The sequence below is a fragment of the Ahaetulla prasina genome, chromosome 10 (assembly GCF_028640845.1).
Source record: "Ahaetulla prasina isolate Xishuangbanna chromosome 10, ASM2864084v1, whole genome shotgun sequence".
Taxonomy (NCBI): Eukaryota; Metazoa; Chordata; class Lepidosauria; order Squamata; family Colubridae; genus Ahaetulla; species Ahaetulla prasina.
In genome coordinates this window covers 833,015-850,319 of record NC_080548.1, presented here as the reverse complement: position 1 = coordinate 850,319, position 17,305 = coordinate 833,015, and the positions used below count along the sequence as shown (strand labels likewise).

The window sequence follows — 17,305 nt, the reverse complement described above, 5'->3', positions numbered from 1 at the left end:
AAATATTCCATTATTTGAAACAATTTAAAAATGATGTGATATGTTTGCAAGAGACACATATAAAATTATCAGATCAGAAATATTTGATTAATTCGAAATTAGGTAAACATTTTGTTTCTTCTGCTCCGAATAAGAAAAATGGTATAGTTATATATTTGAAGAAAAATATATCAGCTAAATTAATTGAAACGGACATTCAAGGAAGATATATTGCTATTGAATTGATTTTAGAAGGAAGAAAGATACTTGTGATTGGCATATATGCACCTAATCAACAACAAGAAAATTTTTATAAACTGTTACATGAAAAATTGACTCTTTGGGACTATAAAACATTTATTATATTAGGGGATTGGAATGGTGTAATGGACATTAGAAAAGATGTCTCCATGTCGCCTCCAGAAGCCTTTAAAGTGACATGATGCACCTTAAATAAATTAAGGGGACAGCAGTTCTCTTTCGTCATTGATGCTTCACTTCATGCTCTTGGCAAAATCTTCACCTTTCTTGATGGAAGCTTTCAGCACTGAAATGGCCCCGGCTACCATCTTCTCTTCAAAAGGAATGTGATAAATAAATAAATGTGATAAATGTGATAAATAAATAAATAAGATAAAAGAACTCTTTCTAAGAAAATTCCTATGCATGCAAAACTGCCTAAATCTTTTTTTGATTTGATGGAAGATTTTGAGCTGAAAGATATATGGAGAAGGCAGAATTTTGATGATAGAGATTATACTTATTTTTCGGATAGGCATCAATCTTTTTCACGTATTGATTTTATATTAATTACCAATGATTTGCTTTCTAGGGTTAGGAAAACAACGATATTTCCAAGGTGTTTAACTGATCATAGTCCGGTATGGATGAAGATCTTAAAAAGTTATATCAGAAGCCTTAGCTGAAATGTTAGGAATGGACCCTCGAGTTGATTTTCAAATTGATAAGGCATATAGGATTAATTCTTGGGTAGCGAGGCAGAAAAAGCTCCCAAGAGACATTGTAATTTATTTTTTGACTTCTACAATAAGAAATCAGATTTTGCAAGCTATATACCAAAAGAAATTGCAAATAGCAGAACAGGAGGTGTTGGTTTTGAAAGAGATCCCTGCTAAAATGTTAAAGGATAGAAGGATTTTAGGTTTTTACAAGAGCTTAAGAAGCATCAGATTCAATATAGATGGGAGGTTCCAATTGGTTTAACAGTATTTTTCAAGGCAGGAGATATCGAATTGATACTGAGTTGAAAGCAAAAGATTTTCTTTTTAATGTATTGAAAGTGGATGTAGAAACAGTGGATAAAAGTCTTCAAGAGAAACAGAGTGGGGAAGTTGAAACTGCACCTGTGATGTCAGTACCTCAAGAACAACCTCAAGAACAAAGAGTGACAAGGGGAGCTATTAGGCGTAAGGAGATAGAGAGCGACTTCAAAGACAGGGCAGGATTCTACTACTGAAGCTGTGGGAGGAGCCAAGCCGAGTGAGAGTCTTCAGCTAATTGCTCAGAAGCTTCAAGAGGCCAGTGATGGCAAATAAATTTTTGACATGGAATGTTAATGGTTTAAATTCAGCACAGAAAAGAAGAAAAATATTCCATTATTTGAAACAATTTAAAAATGATGTGATATGTTTGCAAGAGACACATATAAAATTATCAGATCAGAAATATTTGATTAATTCGAAATTAGGTAAACATTTTGTTTCTTCTGCTCCGAATAAGAAAAATGGTATAGTTATATATTTGAAGAAAAATATATCAGCTAAATTAATTGAAACGGACATTCAAGGAAGATATATTGCTATTGAATTGATTTTAGAAGGAAAAAAGACACTTGTGATTGGCATATATGCACCTAATCAACAACAAGAAAATTTTTATAAACTGTTACATGAAAAATTGACTTTTTGGGACTATAAAACATTTATTATATTAGGGGATTGGAATGGTGTAATGGACATTAGAAAAGATAAAAGAACTCTTTCTAAGAAAATTCCTATGCATGCAAAATTGCCTAAATCTTTTTTTGATTTGATGGAAGATTTTGAGTTGAAAGATATATGGAGAAGGCAGAATTTTGATGATAGAGATTATACTTATTTTTGCTTTTTCACGTATTGATTTTATATTAATTACCAATGACTTGCTTTCTAGGGTTAGGAAAACAAAGATATTTCCAAGGTGTTTAACTGATCATAGTCCGGTATGGATGGAGTTGCAATATGAAGGTGGAAGAAGATCATGGAGAATAAATGAAAATTTGTTTAGATATGAGGATAATGTAAATCAATGTAAAAAACAAATGAAAGAATTTTTTGATTATAATTTGGGAAAGGGAACTTCGATAGAAATGGTGTGGGGCCGAGCAAGGCCTTTATGAGAGGAAATTTGATATATATTAATAGTAGACAGAGGAGAAAATTACAAAAACAGTGTAGGGATTTAGAAGAGGAAATTCAGAGGAAACAACAATTATTGGTATATAATCCACATGATTTAAAAACTACTGAGGCGAAAAAGATATTACAGAGTCAATTTAATATGTTAATGGCAGATCAGGTGGCAACCAATATACAATATGCTAAACATAATACTTTTGTAATGCCAATAAATCAGGAGGTGGTTGGCTTATATGTTAAGGAAAAAGACAGAAAGCATGTACTATTGAAAGAATTGAATACAAGGGTAAAGTGCGATTTCAACAGGATAAAATTAAAAAAGCTTTCTTGGAATATTATACAAATTTATATGCCAGAGATACAATATTGAATATGGATATTGATAAATATTTGAAAGAATATAAGGTTAAATGTTTAACTAATGAACAAAGGGAAGAGTTGAATCGGCCTATAACTTTTGAGGAAATTATTTTGGTAATAAAGCAATTAAAAATAGGAAATCCCGGCACAGATGGACTTACAGCAATATATTATAAAAGTTATAGGGTGAGATGGTTGGTCCTCTTATGGAGTTATCTAATCAGATACTGAGGGGAGGAGGAGTGCCACCACCATGGAGGACTACTTTTATTTCATTGATACCAAGAGGATCAGGGTTGTACTAAGCCTGGGAATTATAGACCGATTTCACTCTTGAATAATGATTATAAGATTTTTTAAAATAATGGCAAATAGGTTAATGGAAATTGTACAACAAAGGATTCATACTGACCAGTCTGGTTTTATAAAAGGGAGACAAATGAGGAATAACGTTAGGCAGATAGTGAATTTATTGGAATATTTGGAAAAGAAAATCAGATTCCGGCAGCGTTTATATTCTTGGATGCAGAGAAAGCTTTTGATCGTTTGCATTGGGAATTTTATTTAAATTAACAGACAAAATGCAATTTGGAAATGGTTTTATACGAATACTTAGGGCAATTTATGGAGAGCAAACAGCTCAGATAATAATTAATGGTAGTTTGACAGATAGTTTTAAAATTGCGAAAGGAACAAGGCAGGGTGTCCTTTATCACCTTTATTGTTTATTTGTCTTTGGAACCTTTATTGGATAAGATAAGAGAGTTAAGGAGATAGAGGGTATTAGAATTAGAAGATATGAATATAAAGTTAGAGCATTTGCAGATGATTTGGTTGTTATATTGACTCAGCCTATAAATTCGAGTGTATATTTGTTGGAAGTAATTAATCAATATGGAAGGGTCTCAGGGTTTAAAGTGAATCAAAATAAAACAAAAGTGTTAACCAAAAATATGATTAAGAACCAGAAAGAAAAACTAGAGGAAATAACAGGATTTGAAATTGTAAAAAAGGTTAAATATTTAGGAGTCTTTCTTACTTCATCAAATGTAAAATTGTATAAGAATAATTATGATGTGTTATGGAAAAAAATTCAGAAGGAAATGAATGCTTGGAAAAAATTACAATTATCTTTGTTGGGGAGAATAGCAGCTATAAAAATGAACGTTTTGCCTAAATTCTTGTTCTTGTTTCAGATGATACCAATAATTAAAAAAGACAAAAATTTGGAAGAATGGCAGATTGGAATTAATAAATTTATATGGGAAGGGAAAAAAGCGAGAGTCAAAATGAAAATAATGCAAGATACACGGGAAAGAGGAGGATTAAAAATGCCTAATTTAAAACTGTATTATGAAGCAGTTGTTCTTTCGGTAATAAGTGATTGGTTTAATTTGACGGAGGAAAGGATTTTGAATATAGAAGGTTATGATTTATTATATGGTTGGCATGCATATTTATTGTATGATAAGAAAGTAGATAAAGCTTTTAAGAATCATGTGTTGAGAATTTCTCTTCTGCGTGTCTGGAAAAAATATTATTATAAGTTAAATTATAAAATTCCTATATGGGCAAGTCCTCGGCACGCAGTAGAGAATATAAATATAGAACAGGAACAAGAAATGATTACTTATAAAGATCTTTTATACAATGAGAGGGGAAATCTACAATTAAAATCTTTGGATACATTAAAAGAAGAAGGGAGGAATTATACTTGGTTTCAATATGGACAGTTAAAGGCTAGATGGAAAGAAGATCAGAAAATTGGTATTATTCAAAATGAAGAAAATTTGGTTAAACAAATTAGAAATCAAACCCAGGGGCATATAAAGAGATTGTATACTGTGTTGATAGAAATAGATTCTGAAAGAGATTTAATAAAGGATTGTATGATAAAATGGGCACAGAATATTCAAGAACCAATAATGTTGGAAACATGGGAAAAAATTTGGGTTAGAAATGTTAAATTTACGGCGCAGAATTTAAGGAAAATTTTTATAAGATGTTTTATAGATGGCATTTAGATCCTAAGAAAATTATCATGTATGTATCCAGATATGCAAGCGAAATGTTGGAGATGTAATTGTGATGATGCTACATATTTTCATGTATGGTGGACTTGTAAGAAAATTAAGTCTTTCTGGATAAGAATCTGGTGGATTATGCAGAATGTTCTGAAGAAGAAGATAAAGTTCCTACCGCAATTTTTCCTTTTGGGAATAACAACGGACTGTACAGTGATTGAGACTAAGTTGATTTTGAACTTAATAACAGCAGCAAGACTGTTGATTGGACAATATTGGAAGAAAAAAGAATTACCCACAATAGAAGAATGGATATTGAAAGTTTCCAATTTGGCTGAGATGGCTAAAATCTCAGCCTTCTTGAAAGACAGTACTCAAGAAAAATATTTAAATGAATGGAAGAACTGGATTGATTATATTCAAAATAGATATCAGATTAAGAAATTTCGGATTGCCTTTGAATGAAGGACGTTGTTTTTGATTTTAATGGAAGAAGTCAGGTTATGTGGGAGAGGAGGATTATAATTGTGTTAGATTTTAAAAATTTAATGTATGACTGTTTGTTTAATGAACTATACCTTGTGTTTGCTCCGGGAAGTCGGGGGGGGAGGGGGTTTTGGAGGGAGGGGGGAAGGTGGGGGAGGGGAAAAATTTAATTGTTGCTCTAAAACTTTTTCAATTAAAAAAGAAAGAAAGAAAGAAAGAGACCTGGAGTAAGAATTTTGGGTATGGCATAGATCTAGACAGTGGCAAAAACTATGGGAGAGGAACAGAAAGCTTACTCTAGCCACTGCATACGAAGAAAATCAATACAAGATGTTTTATAGGTGGCATCTCCCGCCCACAAGACTGGCCAAGATGTGCAAAAACTGCTCACCGAAATGTTGGAAATGTAAAGCTACACTAGGCACTTATTATCATATGTGGTGGAGGTGCCCAAAAGCCAAGGACTTGTGGCTCCAAATAAAACAGTGGCTAGAAGAGATGTTAAACCAGACGATAGATATGATGCCAGAACTCTTCCTTCTGGGTATAGTAAGAGATAATTACAAAAAAGAAGAAATATATCTTATGGTACATATATTAACGGCAGCGAGATTGATATTCGCACAAAATTGGAAATGCAGAGAGAACCCATAGGAGGCAGAAATAATCAATAAAATATGGACCTGTGCAGAAATGGACAGGTTAACAATGGAGCTCAAAGATAAAGATGAATCAGAATTCTGTGTAATGCATTTATAAATGGCTAGAGAAAAGGCAGAATGTAGGGATAGAGAATCAGAAACAAAGTGAAGAAAAAGGGAGAAAATAATAATACAAGAAATATTAGATAGGATTAAACAGGATTTGAATAGATATGAAGGGACTATGTATGTAACTGGAGTGTGATTGAATATACAAAAAGTATATATGGAATATGCATGACATTATATTGTAATCTACACGAAAGAAAAAGTACTAGAAAAGTATGTACCCGACAAGTCGCACCATGTCTAATGTTTTTAAATTGTATATTTAATAAAATGTTTAAAAAAAGACTGTAAAACAGGAAAGTAATTGTGATAGGACTGGTAAAAAAAACCTTTGCATTTTGTAGACTAGGTCTCATCCCTTTTAAAGAGATGGAATATATCAGCATCTGTAACTATTAAAATTATTGGGGATGTTCAGTTCTTACTTGACCAGAGGAATAAAAACAAAATAAGCTGATAACCAACAAGACATTGAAAAATAGAACTTTGGTAATTCTGAATGGGTCCTAATACACCTAGCATTAGTGTGAATGAATGTATATCTTTGAGCAAGGACAATAGTAATGAAATGTTAAAGAAGAAATGGCAACTCAGTCCTAAAAAAATTGAAAGCATGAGAAACAAACTCAAAATAAGCCTATCTTACAACAATAAAGAATATTCCTGGCGGGGAAAAAAGACTCTGAATATATTTGTTTAATTCTTTGCAGTCCTGTCAAATCCTCAAATTTTCATCTTTCTTGTGAGCTAAAGCCTGGGAATATCTCCTTCAGTTGCTTCTTCAATCCAAGGAATTCTTCCCCCCATTTCCATTTTGCCGAGTTCTGCTTTTGGCTTTCTTTTTGATGCTACTGATATATTTCTCATAGCATATCCTGAACTAATTTTCTGCAGCATGGCTTTAAAACTATCAGGTTCAGCTGCATGACTCTGTACTAAATGCCTTGCAAAAAGCCAGCAGGATTTCCAGGGGGATGAGGGTCCACAGGTTGATCTGATGGCCAAATGCCACCCCCCTCTTCCTGGGTCCTCCCAGATGGCTCTCTCTCATGGATGAGATCCAGATCCTGCCTCTCCTGTGTCAGCTAATGGGCCAGGTAGATCCTAGTGGGGAGAGAAAAGTCTCATATGTCACATGGCTCAAGCCATGAAGGGCTTTATAGGTGACTCCCAGCACTTTAAATTGCACCTGGCTACACATAGGAAGCCAATGCAGCTTGCAGAGCAGTGATGGCACATGTGCTGGATGACCAGCAGCACAACCGCACTTGCTGCTGTGTTTTGCACCAGCTGAAGCTTCTGAATGTGCTCCACGTGGGGGGAGAGCATTGCAGCAATCCCACAGCATGGGCGCCTGTGAGCAGGACCTACGTCTTGTCTACAGTTCAGCTGGCATTTCAGGCAAACAACACTTGTTGCAGTGGTTTATCTGGTCTTTTATTTCCATTGTTTTCGGCTGCCCAGAAACACCGTCTTCCTTATCTTCAGTTTTGACTTCAGAAACAAGGTTCCAGCTCTGAAGCTGTCAGAGAGTTGCAGAAGCTGCTCCGGAAAGATAACAATGGCAGTGGTCCCAAAATATCACTTTACTGGCAGGGCTGGGTATGGGGAAAAGGATGTAATTTTAAGAATTAAATGTGTTGTTTGCATGGACGAGTTTTGCTCTGGAGATAAAGTCAGGCCCCAGCAGACCCCAGCTGAGGTTACGGGAGCTGGAAGGAACACGGTGGGACAACAAGAGAAACTGAAGGGATTCCTCCCCCTGCCCCCATCAAGTTTACTTCCCAGGTGGCCGAACAAGGTGCATTTCTTCATCCCGTGGCCTCTGTGACAGATCACTCTGCGTCTCTTCCCAAGCTATTTTCCTTTCCTTCCCCCAAACAAGCTCCTTGCAGCAAAGCACAAAAGGGTGGGAGTAAGGTAACCCTCAACTTACAACCATTCATTTCATAATGGTCTGAGGTTAGTTACAATAGCCTTGGAAAAAGACACTTACAGCCTGTCCTTGAAATTATGAGCACTGCACCGTCCCTTAGTCCAGGGGTCTCCAACCTTGGTCCCTTTAAGACTTGTGGACTTCAACTCCCAGCTTTGCTGGCTGAGGGACTCTGGGAGTTGAAGTCCACAAGTCTTAAAGGGACCAAGGTTGGAAACCCCTGCTCCAAGTTGGGCTTCTGGTCATTGCCTGTCCTTCAAGAGGTCTGGAGCAGGGGTCTCCAACCTTGGTCACTTGTAAGACTTGTGGATTTCAACTCCCAGAGTTCCTCAGCCAGCTTTGGGAGTTGAAGTCCACAAGTCTTAAAGGGACCAAGGTTGGAAACCCCTGCTCCAAGTTGGGCTTCTGGTCATTGCCTGTCCTTCAAGAGGTCTGGAGCAGGGGTCTCCAACCTTGGTCACTTGTAAGACTTGTGGATTTCAACTCCCAGAGTTCCTCAGCCAGCTTTGGGAGTTGAAGTCCACAAGTCTTAAAGGGACCAAGGTTGGAAACCCCTGCCTTAGTCACATGAAATTACAGTTCAGGCACCTGGCAACTGACTTGCATTTGTGACAGTTGCAGTGTCTTGTGGTCACGTGATCATGATTTATGACTTCTCCTGCCAGCCTCCGACAAGTAAAGTCAATTGGGGAAGCAACCATGTGATTCATTGAAGGATCATGTGATTTGCTATAAACCCTCCCAGGTAAACCAGACAGGAGACACAACTAATGAATTAATTTTATTTCATTTTAAGGCTGATGTAGGAGATGACTACGATCAGTTTGACCCCAAAAGAGACCTAAGTCCAGCTCCCACTTTACATCCATTGACTCTTATCAGGTGCCAATTGGACTTGACTGTTAGTAGATCAGATTCTTGTGTCATGAGTGCTTTTGAACTCTATCTTGGCTCCTGCTTTTTTGAGCCTGACAGCTAGATCTAGAAGTCTGAAGGCACAAACTTCCCCCCTCCGCTATTAGGACAGGTGCTTCTAAGTTTCTTCCTCTGACCATTAGGTGACCGGGATTCCCCCCTGCTCTTCTATGTTTCCTAGATAGCATCTCTTCCCTCATTCCCCAAGGTCATCCATGCATTCCATTACATTTGCTTAGACTGTGATAAAATCGATAATAAAATTGGCTCTGATTATGTGATTACTCACTTAAGAACCACATTGCTTAGTGAATGAAATTGCAGACCCAATTGTAGTCATGTCAAGGACTAAAAATTTCACCAGTGTATATTGGAGTTCTGATGGGGAAATGTATTCTAGATTTCTTTTTTTTCCTATACAATATATATGCCTACATAAGCTAAGAATTTTAAGATAAAAAATGCACCCCTGAAATTGGGTTTGGCTTATCCATGGATAATACATTCAATATTTACTCTGTTGGCCAGATTAAATCTAAACCCAAGAACCATTACAGCACATTTGTTTTCAGAATGCCTATACTCATTCATAAAAATACTGTGTGCACAATCCTCATTTCTTTGTCTCTCAAGAATATCTCCCCCTTTCTGGCCCTAATTAGAGTGACTTCCTCGGAGACTAAGAGTGATCAGACTCAGTTTGTGGAAGGCAAGGCTGGTAAATGAGTCAAGATACATTACCAGTGTGGTGAAGATGAAGTGGTAGTATTCTGTCATCATCCCCATCGCCATGGCCTGGGAAAATGCAGAGAGAAGGAGGTTAAAAGACTACCTGTGAAATTGGGCCCAAAGGAAGAGGCACCCAAGGCCTGATCAGAAAGGACCACTTTGCTGATGGACAAGCAGCTCCTGGAAGCTGAGATCATCCCCTTTGCTATGAGGACCAATACTAGTCAAGAATCCCTGCTTGTTAGGCCTGAGGACCCTTCTTGCAAAATATGAAACATCTCCCGGAGGTTTGATTGCACCATGACAGCTGCCATCTTGAGAATTTCAAAGGGATAAGAGCCAGACTGGATCAAAAGGCCAAGGTTTATGGGAAGCACAATGACATGGGGTAGTTGGAGTACTGGTTTGCCAAATACAGCTATTTAAGAAATAATCCTGGGTCGTTTCTTCATCAAAGTGAGGAAACTCTAGTTAGAAATGTCAGTGAAGATTCTCAGAGTTGCCTGGAAGTTGAGTCATGGCAATTGGACTCGCTGGAATGTACCAACTCCTAAAATCCTTAAGGGTTATTAAGTGTGCCTCCCTGGTGAACCTGTGAAGTGGTCTTCATCTTCCTGGGGATTGATGAGAGAGCAGCATTAGGTTGTGTATAAAGGTTTCATCTCTATTGTGGGAAGAGTTTTCCAGTTTTAGGATTAGAATTTTTAGCTTCCGCTAACTGCCAGCTGCCTGCAATTTAGCAGTTTGAATCTCACCAGGCTCAAGACTGACACAGCCTTCCAGCCTTTCGAGGTGGATTATTATTATTATTATTTATTAAATTTTTATACCGCCCTTCTCCCGAAGGACTCAGGGCGGTGTACAGCCAAAAGATAAAAACACAGAAATGTACAATTAAAACGACTTTTTAAAACCAAGCATATTTAGAAAAAAATGGCCACATTTAAAAGTTTAAAATTTAAAATTATAAACCATATAATAATAAAACCCCAGTTAAAATTTTAAAATATTAAAAATATTATAAATATTATGCCAGTCCCGCTTGAATAAATAAATGCGTTTTCAGCTCACAGCGAAAGGTCCGAAGATCAGGCACTTGACGTAGTCCAGGAGGAAGTTCGTTCCAGAGTGTAGGAGCTCCCACAGAGAAGGCCCTTCCCCTGGGGGCCGCCAGCCGACATTGTTTGGCGGACGGCACCCTGAGAAGACCCTCTCTGTGAGAGCGTACGGGTCGGTGGGAGGCATGCGGTAACAGCAGGCGGTCCCGTAAGTACCCGGGCCCTAAGCCATGGAGCGCTTTGAAGGTGGTGACCAAAATCTTAAAGCGCACCCGAAAGACCACAGGAAGCCAGTGCAAGCCGCGCAGGATTGGTGTTACATGGGAGCAACGGGTTGCTCCCACTATTACCCGCGCAGCTGCATTCTGGACTAGCTGCAGCCTCCGGGTGCACTTCAAGGGCAGCCCCATGTAGAGAGCATTGCAATAATCCAAACGGGAAATGACAAGAGCGTGAGTGACCGTGCATAAGGCATCCCGGTCAAGGAAGGGGCGCAACTGGCGGACCAAGCGTACTTGGTAAAAAGCCCTCCTGGAGATGGCCGCCAAATGATCATCAAAGGACAGCCGTCCATCCAAGAGGACGCCCAAGTTGCGAACCACCTCCTTTGGGGCCAATAACTCGCCCCCAACAGCCACTCCGTCTTGGATCGATTGAGCTTGAGTCTGTTTCTCCCCATCCAGACCCATACGGCTTCCAGACACCGGGACAGCACTTCGACAGCTTTGTTGGGGTGGTCCGGGGTGGAAAAGTACAGCTGCGTATCATCAGCGTACAGGTGGTAACTCACCCCGAAACCACTGATGACCTCACCCAGCGGCTTCATATAGATGTTGAACAGGAGAGGCGAGAGAATCGACCCCTGCGGCACCCCACAAGTGAGGCGCCTCACGGTCGATCTCTGCCCCCCTGTCAACACCGTCTGCGACCGGTCGGAGAGATAGGAGGAGAACCACCGCTAAACGGTGCCTCCCACTCCCAACCCCTCCAACCGGGGAGCAAGATACCATGGTAACATCTTTCGATGGTATCGAAAGCCGCTGAGAGATCTAATAGGACCAGGGCAGAGGAACAACCCCTATCCAGAGGTCATCCACCAACGCGACCAAAGCTGTCTCTGTACTATGACCGGGCCGGAAACCGGACTGGAACGGGTCTAGATAGACGGCTTCATCCAGGTACTGGGGAAGCTGCCATGCAACCACACTCTCTACAACCTTCGCCACAAAGCGAAGGTTGGAGACTGGATGATAATTCCCCAAAATAGCTGGATCCAGGGAAGGCTTCTTGAGGAGGGGTCTCACCACCGCCTCTTTCAAGGCGGCGGGGAAAACCCCTTCCACCAAAGAAGCATTTATAATTCCCTGGAGCCAGCCTCGTGTCACCTCCCGAGTAGCCAGTACTAACCAGGAGGGACACGGGTCCAGTAAACATGTGGTCGCATGTAACCGCCCCAGCAACCTGTCCACGTCCTCGAGAGCCACAGAATCAAACTCATCCCAAATAACCTCAACAAAACGAGGCTCCGTCATCCCGCTTGGATCATCGCAATTTCGGTCCAGACCATCCCGGAGCTGAACGATTTTATCGTATAGATAACCGTTAAACTCCTCGGCACGTCCCTGTAAGGGGTCATCCCGTCCCTCCTGATGGAGGAGGGGCGGACCACCAAACAGGCGGCCAGATTATCTGCCGATGCAATGAGGGTGGAAACGTAAGAACGTTTCACCTCCTCATTGCCACTAGATAGGTCCTGGTAAAGACCTCACTAGTGTCCGATCAGCCTCGGAACGGCTAGACCTCCAGGTGCTCTCCAGGCGTCTTCTCCGGCGTTTCATCTCCCTCAGCTCCTCGGAGAACCAAGGAGCCAATTGAGACCTACGCCGGGTCAGAGGCTGCAAAGGCACAACACGGTCCAAAGCCCCAGCCGTTCCCAGGCCGCAACCAGTTCTTCAGTCGTGCCGTGGGCAAGATCCTCAGGGAACGGCCCAAGCTCCGTCTGGAACCTCTCAGGGTCCATCAGGCGCCTGGGACGGAACCAACGAATTGGCTCCGTCTCCCTGCGATGGTGAGTGGCGGTCCGAAAGTCTAGGCGAAGGAGAAAATGATCTGACCATGACACCGGTTCCGTCACTAAATCTCCTAATTCCAGATCATTAAGCCACTGTCCGGAGATAAAAATCAAGTCTAGTGTGCCTCCCCCAGGATAAGATGAGGACCCAGATTGTTAGGGGCAATATGCTGACTCTGTAAAACACTTAGAGAGGCCTTTAAAGCACTGTGAAGTGGTATATAAATCTAAGTGCTATTGCTATCCTCTTTGTTGCTCTTCTCTTTACTCTTTCTAGAGTCTCAACACCCTTTTTGTAGTGTGGAGATCAAAACTGGATGCAGTATTCTAGGCATGGTCTTATTAAGGCTTTATAGAATGGTATTAGTACCTCACGTGATCTTGATTGAATTCTTTTGTTAATGCAATTTAGGATTGCAGTGACTGTTTTGGCTGCCGGTGCACGCTGCTTTCTTATATTTAACTGGTTGTCCACCAAGACCAGAGGTGGACTTCATATACTGTAGCAACTGGTTCGGCCAGCACTGGAAATGTGAGCGCGCGTGTGGCAGTACAAAACACGGCAATTTGCTCATGCGCACCATCCGCACATACATGTGGCATCAAAAATACAGCGATATAGGACAGGATTGCACCTGGGCGGGTGGGCAGTCCACCCACAGGCTGCCACTACCGGTTCACCCGAACCAGTCTGTACCAGCTGAATACCACTTCTGACTAAGACTCCAAGATCCCTCTCACAGTTACTGCTATTAAGCCTGGTTTCTTCCAATTTATATGTGTACTCTTGGTTTTTCTTGCCTAAATATAAGACTAATTTTCTCTACATTGAATTTCATTTTTTTAGATAGGGCCCAGGATTCAAGTCTGTCAAGATTGATCTGCATTTTGAGCCTATCATCTAGGGTGTTGGCTATTTCTGCCAACTTAGTATCATTGGCAAATTTGATGAGTTTCCCTTCTATTTCCTCATCTAAGTCATTTATGAAGATATTGAAGAGTACTGGGCCTATTCTATCTCTCTATTAATGCAGCCTATGATTGTGTTGGCTTTTTTGGCTACTGCCACACATTGCTTCCTTATATTTAAATGACTGTCCACTAAGACTCCAAGATTCCTCTCGCAATTACTGCTACTGAGCCAGGTTTCACCTAATCTGTAGCTGTACATTTGGTTTTTCTTGCCTAAGTGTAGAACCTTACTTTTCTCTCCATTCAATTCAAGTTGTTGGGTAGGGCCCAGGATCTGAGTTTGTCATGGTCCATCTGGATCTTCTGGGCTATTGGCTATTCCTGCCAGCTTAGTGTCATCTGAAAATTGAGACTGACAAAATAGAAAGGACTAGGAAGAAGGCAACAAAGAGGATTCAGGGACTTGAGGACATGCTTTATAAGGATAGACTGAAGGAACCTGAGATGCTCACCCTAAAAAAAGAAACATTAAAAGAGACATGATAGCCACATTCAAGTACATGAGCTGCAAGGAAAATGAACTATCAACAACTATTTCCATGATGTAAAAACTGGGGCCAGAAACTACGGATAAGTTACAGCTGCTCACACACACACACACACACACACACACACACCCTACCTGCTTGAGAATATGCACAGCCATTGTGTGGGTGCAGTCAAAGATGATCCGGAACTCTCTTCCTCGTTTCATCTCCTTTAGCAGAGGCCGGGAATCTTCTGTGTCGAGGGGCAACTGGCGGATTTTCAAACGGATGTTGTATCTGGATGGAGCCATAATCAACTCCTGCAGCCGAATAAGGCCTTGGGGAAGACAGGGACCAACACAAAATAGGAGGCATGAGTTGTGCAGGCATTCTGACCCATGCCACTACTTCCCAAGAGAGGACAAGGCAGTACAGGGTCATAAGATGACAGTGTTTCTTCACTGGAGAATTCCTGGTGTGCTATAGACTGATCCAGGTTGGTGAATCTAGCACTCTGAAATATGCAGGGCAACAAAAAGCCATCTTCCCAATGTCAAATGGATTTGAAAGTTCAGACAAAGGCTCATTAGGGAAAAATTATTCCATTGTACAGCAGAACAATCTGTGATTGCAATTATGCTATTGTGTTATCCCAAAACAATTCAGAAAAACTCCTGGCCCAGACAAAGTATCACTGAATCTACATAGGTGAGTAGATTTTGCAATTACAAGTGACAGCAGCAACAGCAGCAAGTTTAAGCTAAGGAAATGAAAGCTGAGAAGAACAAGTGTGATTAAATGGCATCTAGTGCCAGAAGCAATTCTTTGACATCTTCTCTACCAGAAAATGTGTGCATGCTGTTGGCTCAAGTATCTCCTTGATGGAGGAATCACCAGTTCTCTCTCCTCTGGGGAAAGAAAGCAGAACTGGACCCCTCCCTGTTTGAAATCTGAAGGAGAAAGTCCAGCCTAGCAGTCTAGGCAGCATGGTGGAGATTCATCTGAGGGAGTCATCAGACTGCTCTGAGAAAGACAAAGGGCAGTGACAGGGAGAGCCTTTTCATATTGCACCCAAGGAGAGACGTTACCAAGGAGGCCCAAAGGTGCTTTTTCAAAAGGCAACTGGACTTTGTTTTTTCTTGAAGATGTTTTGCTTCACATCCGAGAAGCTTCTTCAGATCATGGCAACATGGACAACATGACCTGGGTGACTGAGAATCTCCATATACTTGACTATGGAGTCCCACTAAAAGAAATGAACAAGTTCCAGCAGACTAGAAGAGGCCACCATTATTCTTTAATATGCTGGTAGCACTCATTTTGCAGCCACTCTGAAGTGAGTTAGAAATATTATTTAGTAGCATATTAATATTATTTTAATACATTTATACTATTTATTTATTTATTTATTTAATTTATTGACCACCCATCTTACCCCAAGGCAACTCTGGGTGATCTTCAATATTAAAAAGATAAAATTTTATAAAACCTATAAACAATAGGAACTAAATAATAATAAAAAAGATAAATACTCAACCCTAACTAAAAAATGGGGAAGCAGGGAATAGGATGAGTGGGGTGTGTGAGAGAGATCCAATGGGAAGCCCTCCATTGGATCTCTCCCTGCCAAGCCAGCTGGCAGAGTCAAGTTGTTACTCAAAGAATGGCATATTTTAAATGATTTGTTAAAATGTCTACAGAGTCATAATTTAAAACAAGCAATTCTAAACTGTCCGTCACCCCATATTCAGTGAGAAGGAAGCCAAGAGGGGTCTGCCAGGAGAAATAACAGTTTTCATGCTCCTACAGAAAAGGCTCTGCTGTGTGACTTCATCACATGACAGAATCTACAATGTGGAGAGAAAATTAAGGATTGCCCAACAAAAGAGGAGTTGGAGCACAAGGCCAGCCCACACTAGTGTAAACAGGACTGTCACCATTGTATCTCGCATAGGAAGAGCCCTGGGAAATAGCTGCAAGAGACTCTGGTGACAGGGTCAGTCTGGTCCATTCTCCAGAATGTGGGCAACTGTAACACTTGTCCCCTTCCTTGGTAGCCACCATCTATATTTTCTCTGAGGCTTAGGGAATAGGGCAGTGGTAGGATTCAAATAATTGAACAACCGGTTCTCTGCCCTAATGATTTCTTCCAACAATCAGTTTGCCAAACTACTCAGAAAGTTAACAACCGGTTCTCCCAAAGTGGTGCGAAATGGCTAAATCCCACCACTGGAATAGGGCCAATGGAGACATTTTTGACAAGGGACATACCCCTGGTCCAACTTACCTGTGCTGTCATCGTACACTACAGTGGCTGACCTCCACTTCAGGTACTGTACAAGGTCCAAGATGGCATGGCTGAGAGAGGCATAATCCGGGTAGAGATTGACATAGAAGGTGTCCTTATTGTCCAAAGGGTGATGCTTCCACCGCAGCTGTATGTGAGGAACCTCCAGCGCATTGCAGATGGACTGGACCGCATTGGTGCATGAGCCCTGAGAAGGCCCAAAAATGGCTACAACGCCCAGGGCAAGCTGGTCACAGGCTGGGAAGAAAAGGATCCAGACTGTTAGCCAGATTTACTCTGGAGGATATCAGGTGTGACTTACAGAAGCCATGGTGTGGCTGACCAACCCGCCCAGGATCCTCCCAGGTGTTACTCCGCCTCACCAGCAAGTAATTGTAAAGTTCATTTAGCTCTTTAGTACTAAGCATGATGTGTCTTTCTGTGCCTCTTTCTGTATCCATTAGCTTTTCATTCTTACTTTCAGTTTTCATTTTCCCTAGTGGTTTGTACACTGTGACTGTATTTTCATCCATTACCAGTACCAGTCACAGCTTTTCAGTGGTGTGTGCACATGGTGCAGTTGGTATGAATTACACGATGCAAAGGTGCTTAAACAACAGACTAAGTCATCTCTTGACCCTGCTTGTTGTGAAACTAGCGTATCACCATAGCACTTTGGTGCTATGCCTCTTTCAAAGGCTTCCTGGATCCCTACAAGAACTACATCATCTTGAGGACAGTGCTGTCCAATGGCTTAGCCATTCTAGTAACTGCTCATACATCATTTAATTTTATTCACAAAAGTCTGTATTACAGCAAGCATTTCACAAATAT

At 40.7% G+C, this 17,305-nt stretch overlaps 1 protein-coding gene across 1 annotated transcript in view; it reads right to left on the bottom strand.

The window, feature by feature from the left end:
- The window catches only part of GRIK3 (glutamate ionotropic receptor kainate type subunit 3), a 376,315-nt gene that overhangs the window by 131,373 nt on the left and 227,637 nt on the right, over nt 1-17,305 (bottom strand). The window contains exons 3-5 of the mRNA XM_058195934.1: nt 16,472-16,729; nt 14,340-14,521; nt 9,629-9,682 (exon numbers count right to left, since the gene is read on the bottom strand). Of these exons, the coding sequence (XP_058051917.1) occupies nt 9,629-9,682; nt 14,340-14,521; nt 16,472-16,729 (494 nt within the window). The remainder of the gene's footprint in view (nt 1-9,628; nt 9,683-14,339; nt 14,522-16,471; nt 16,730-17,305) is intronic.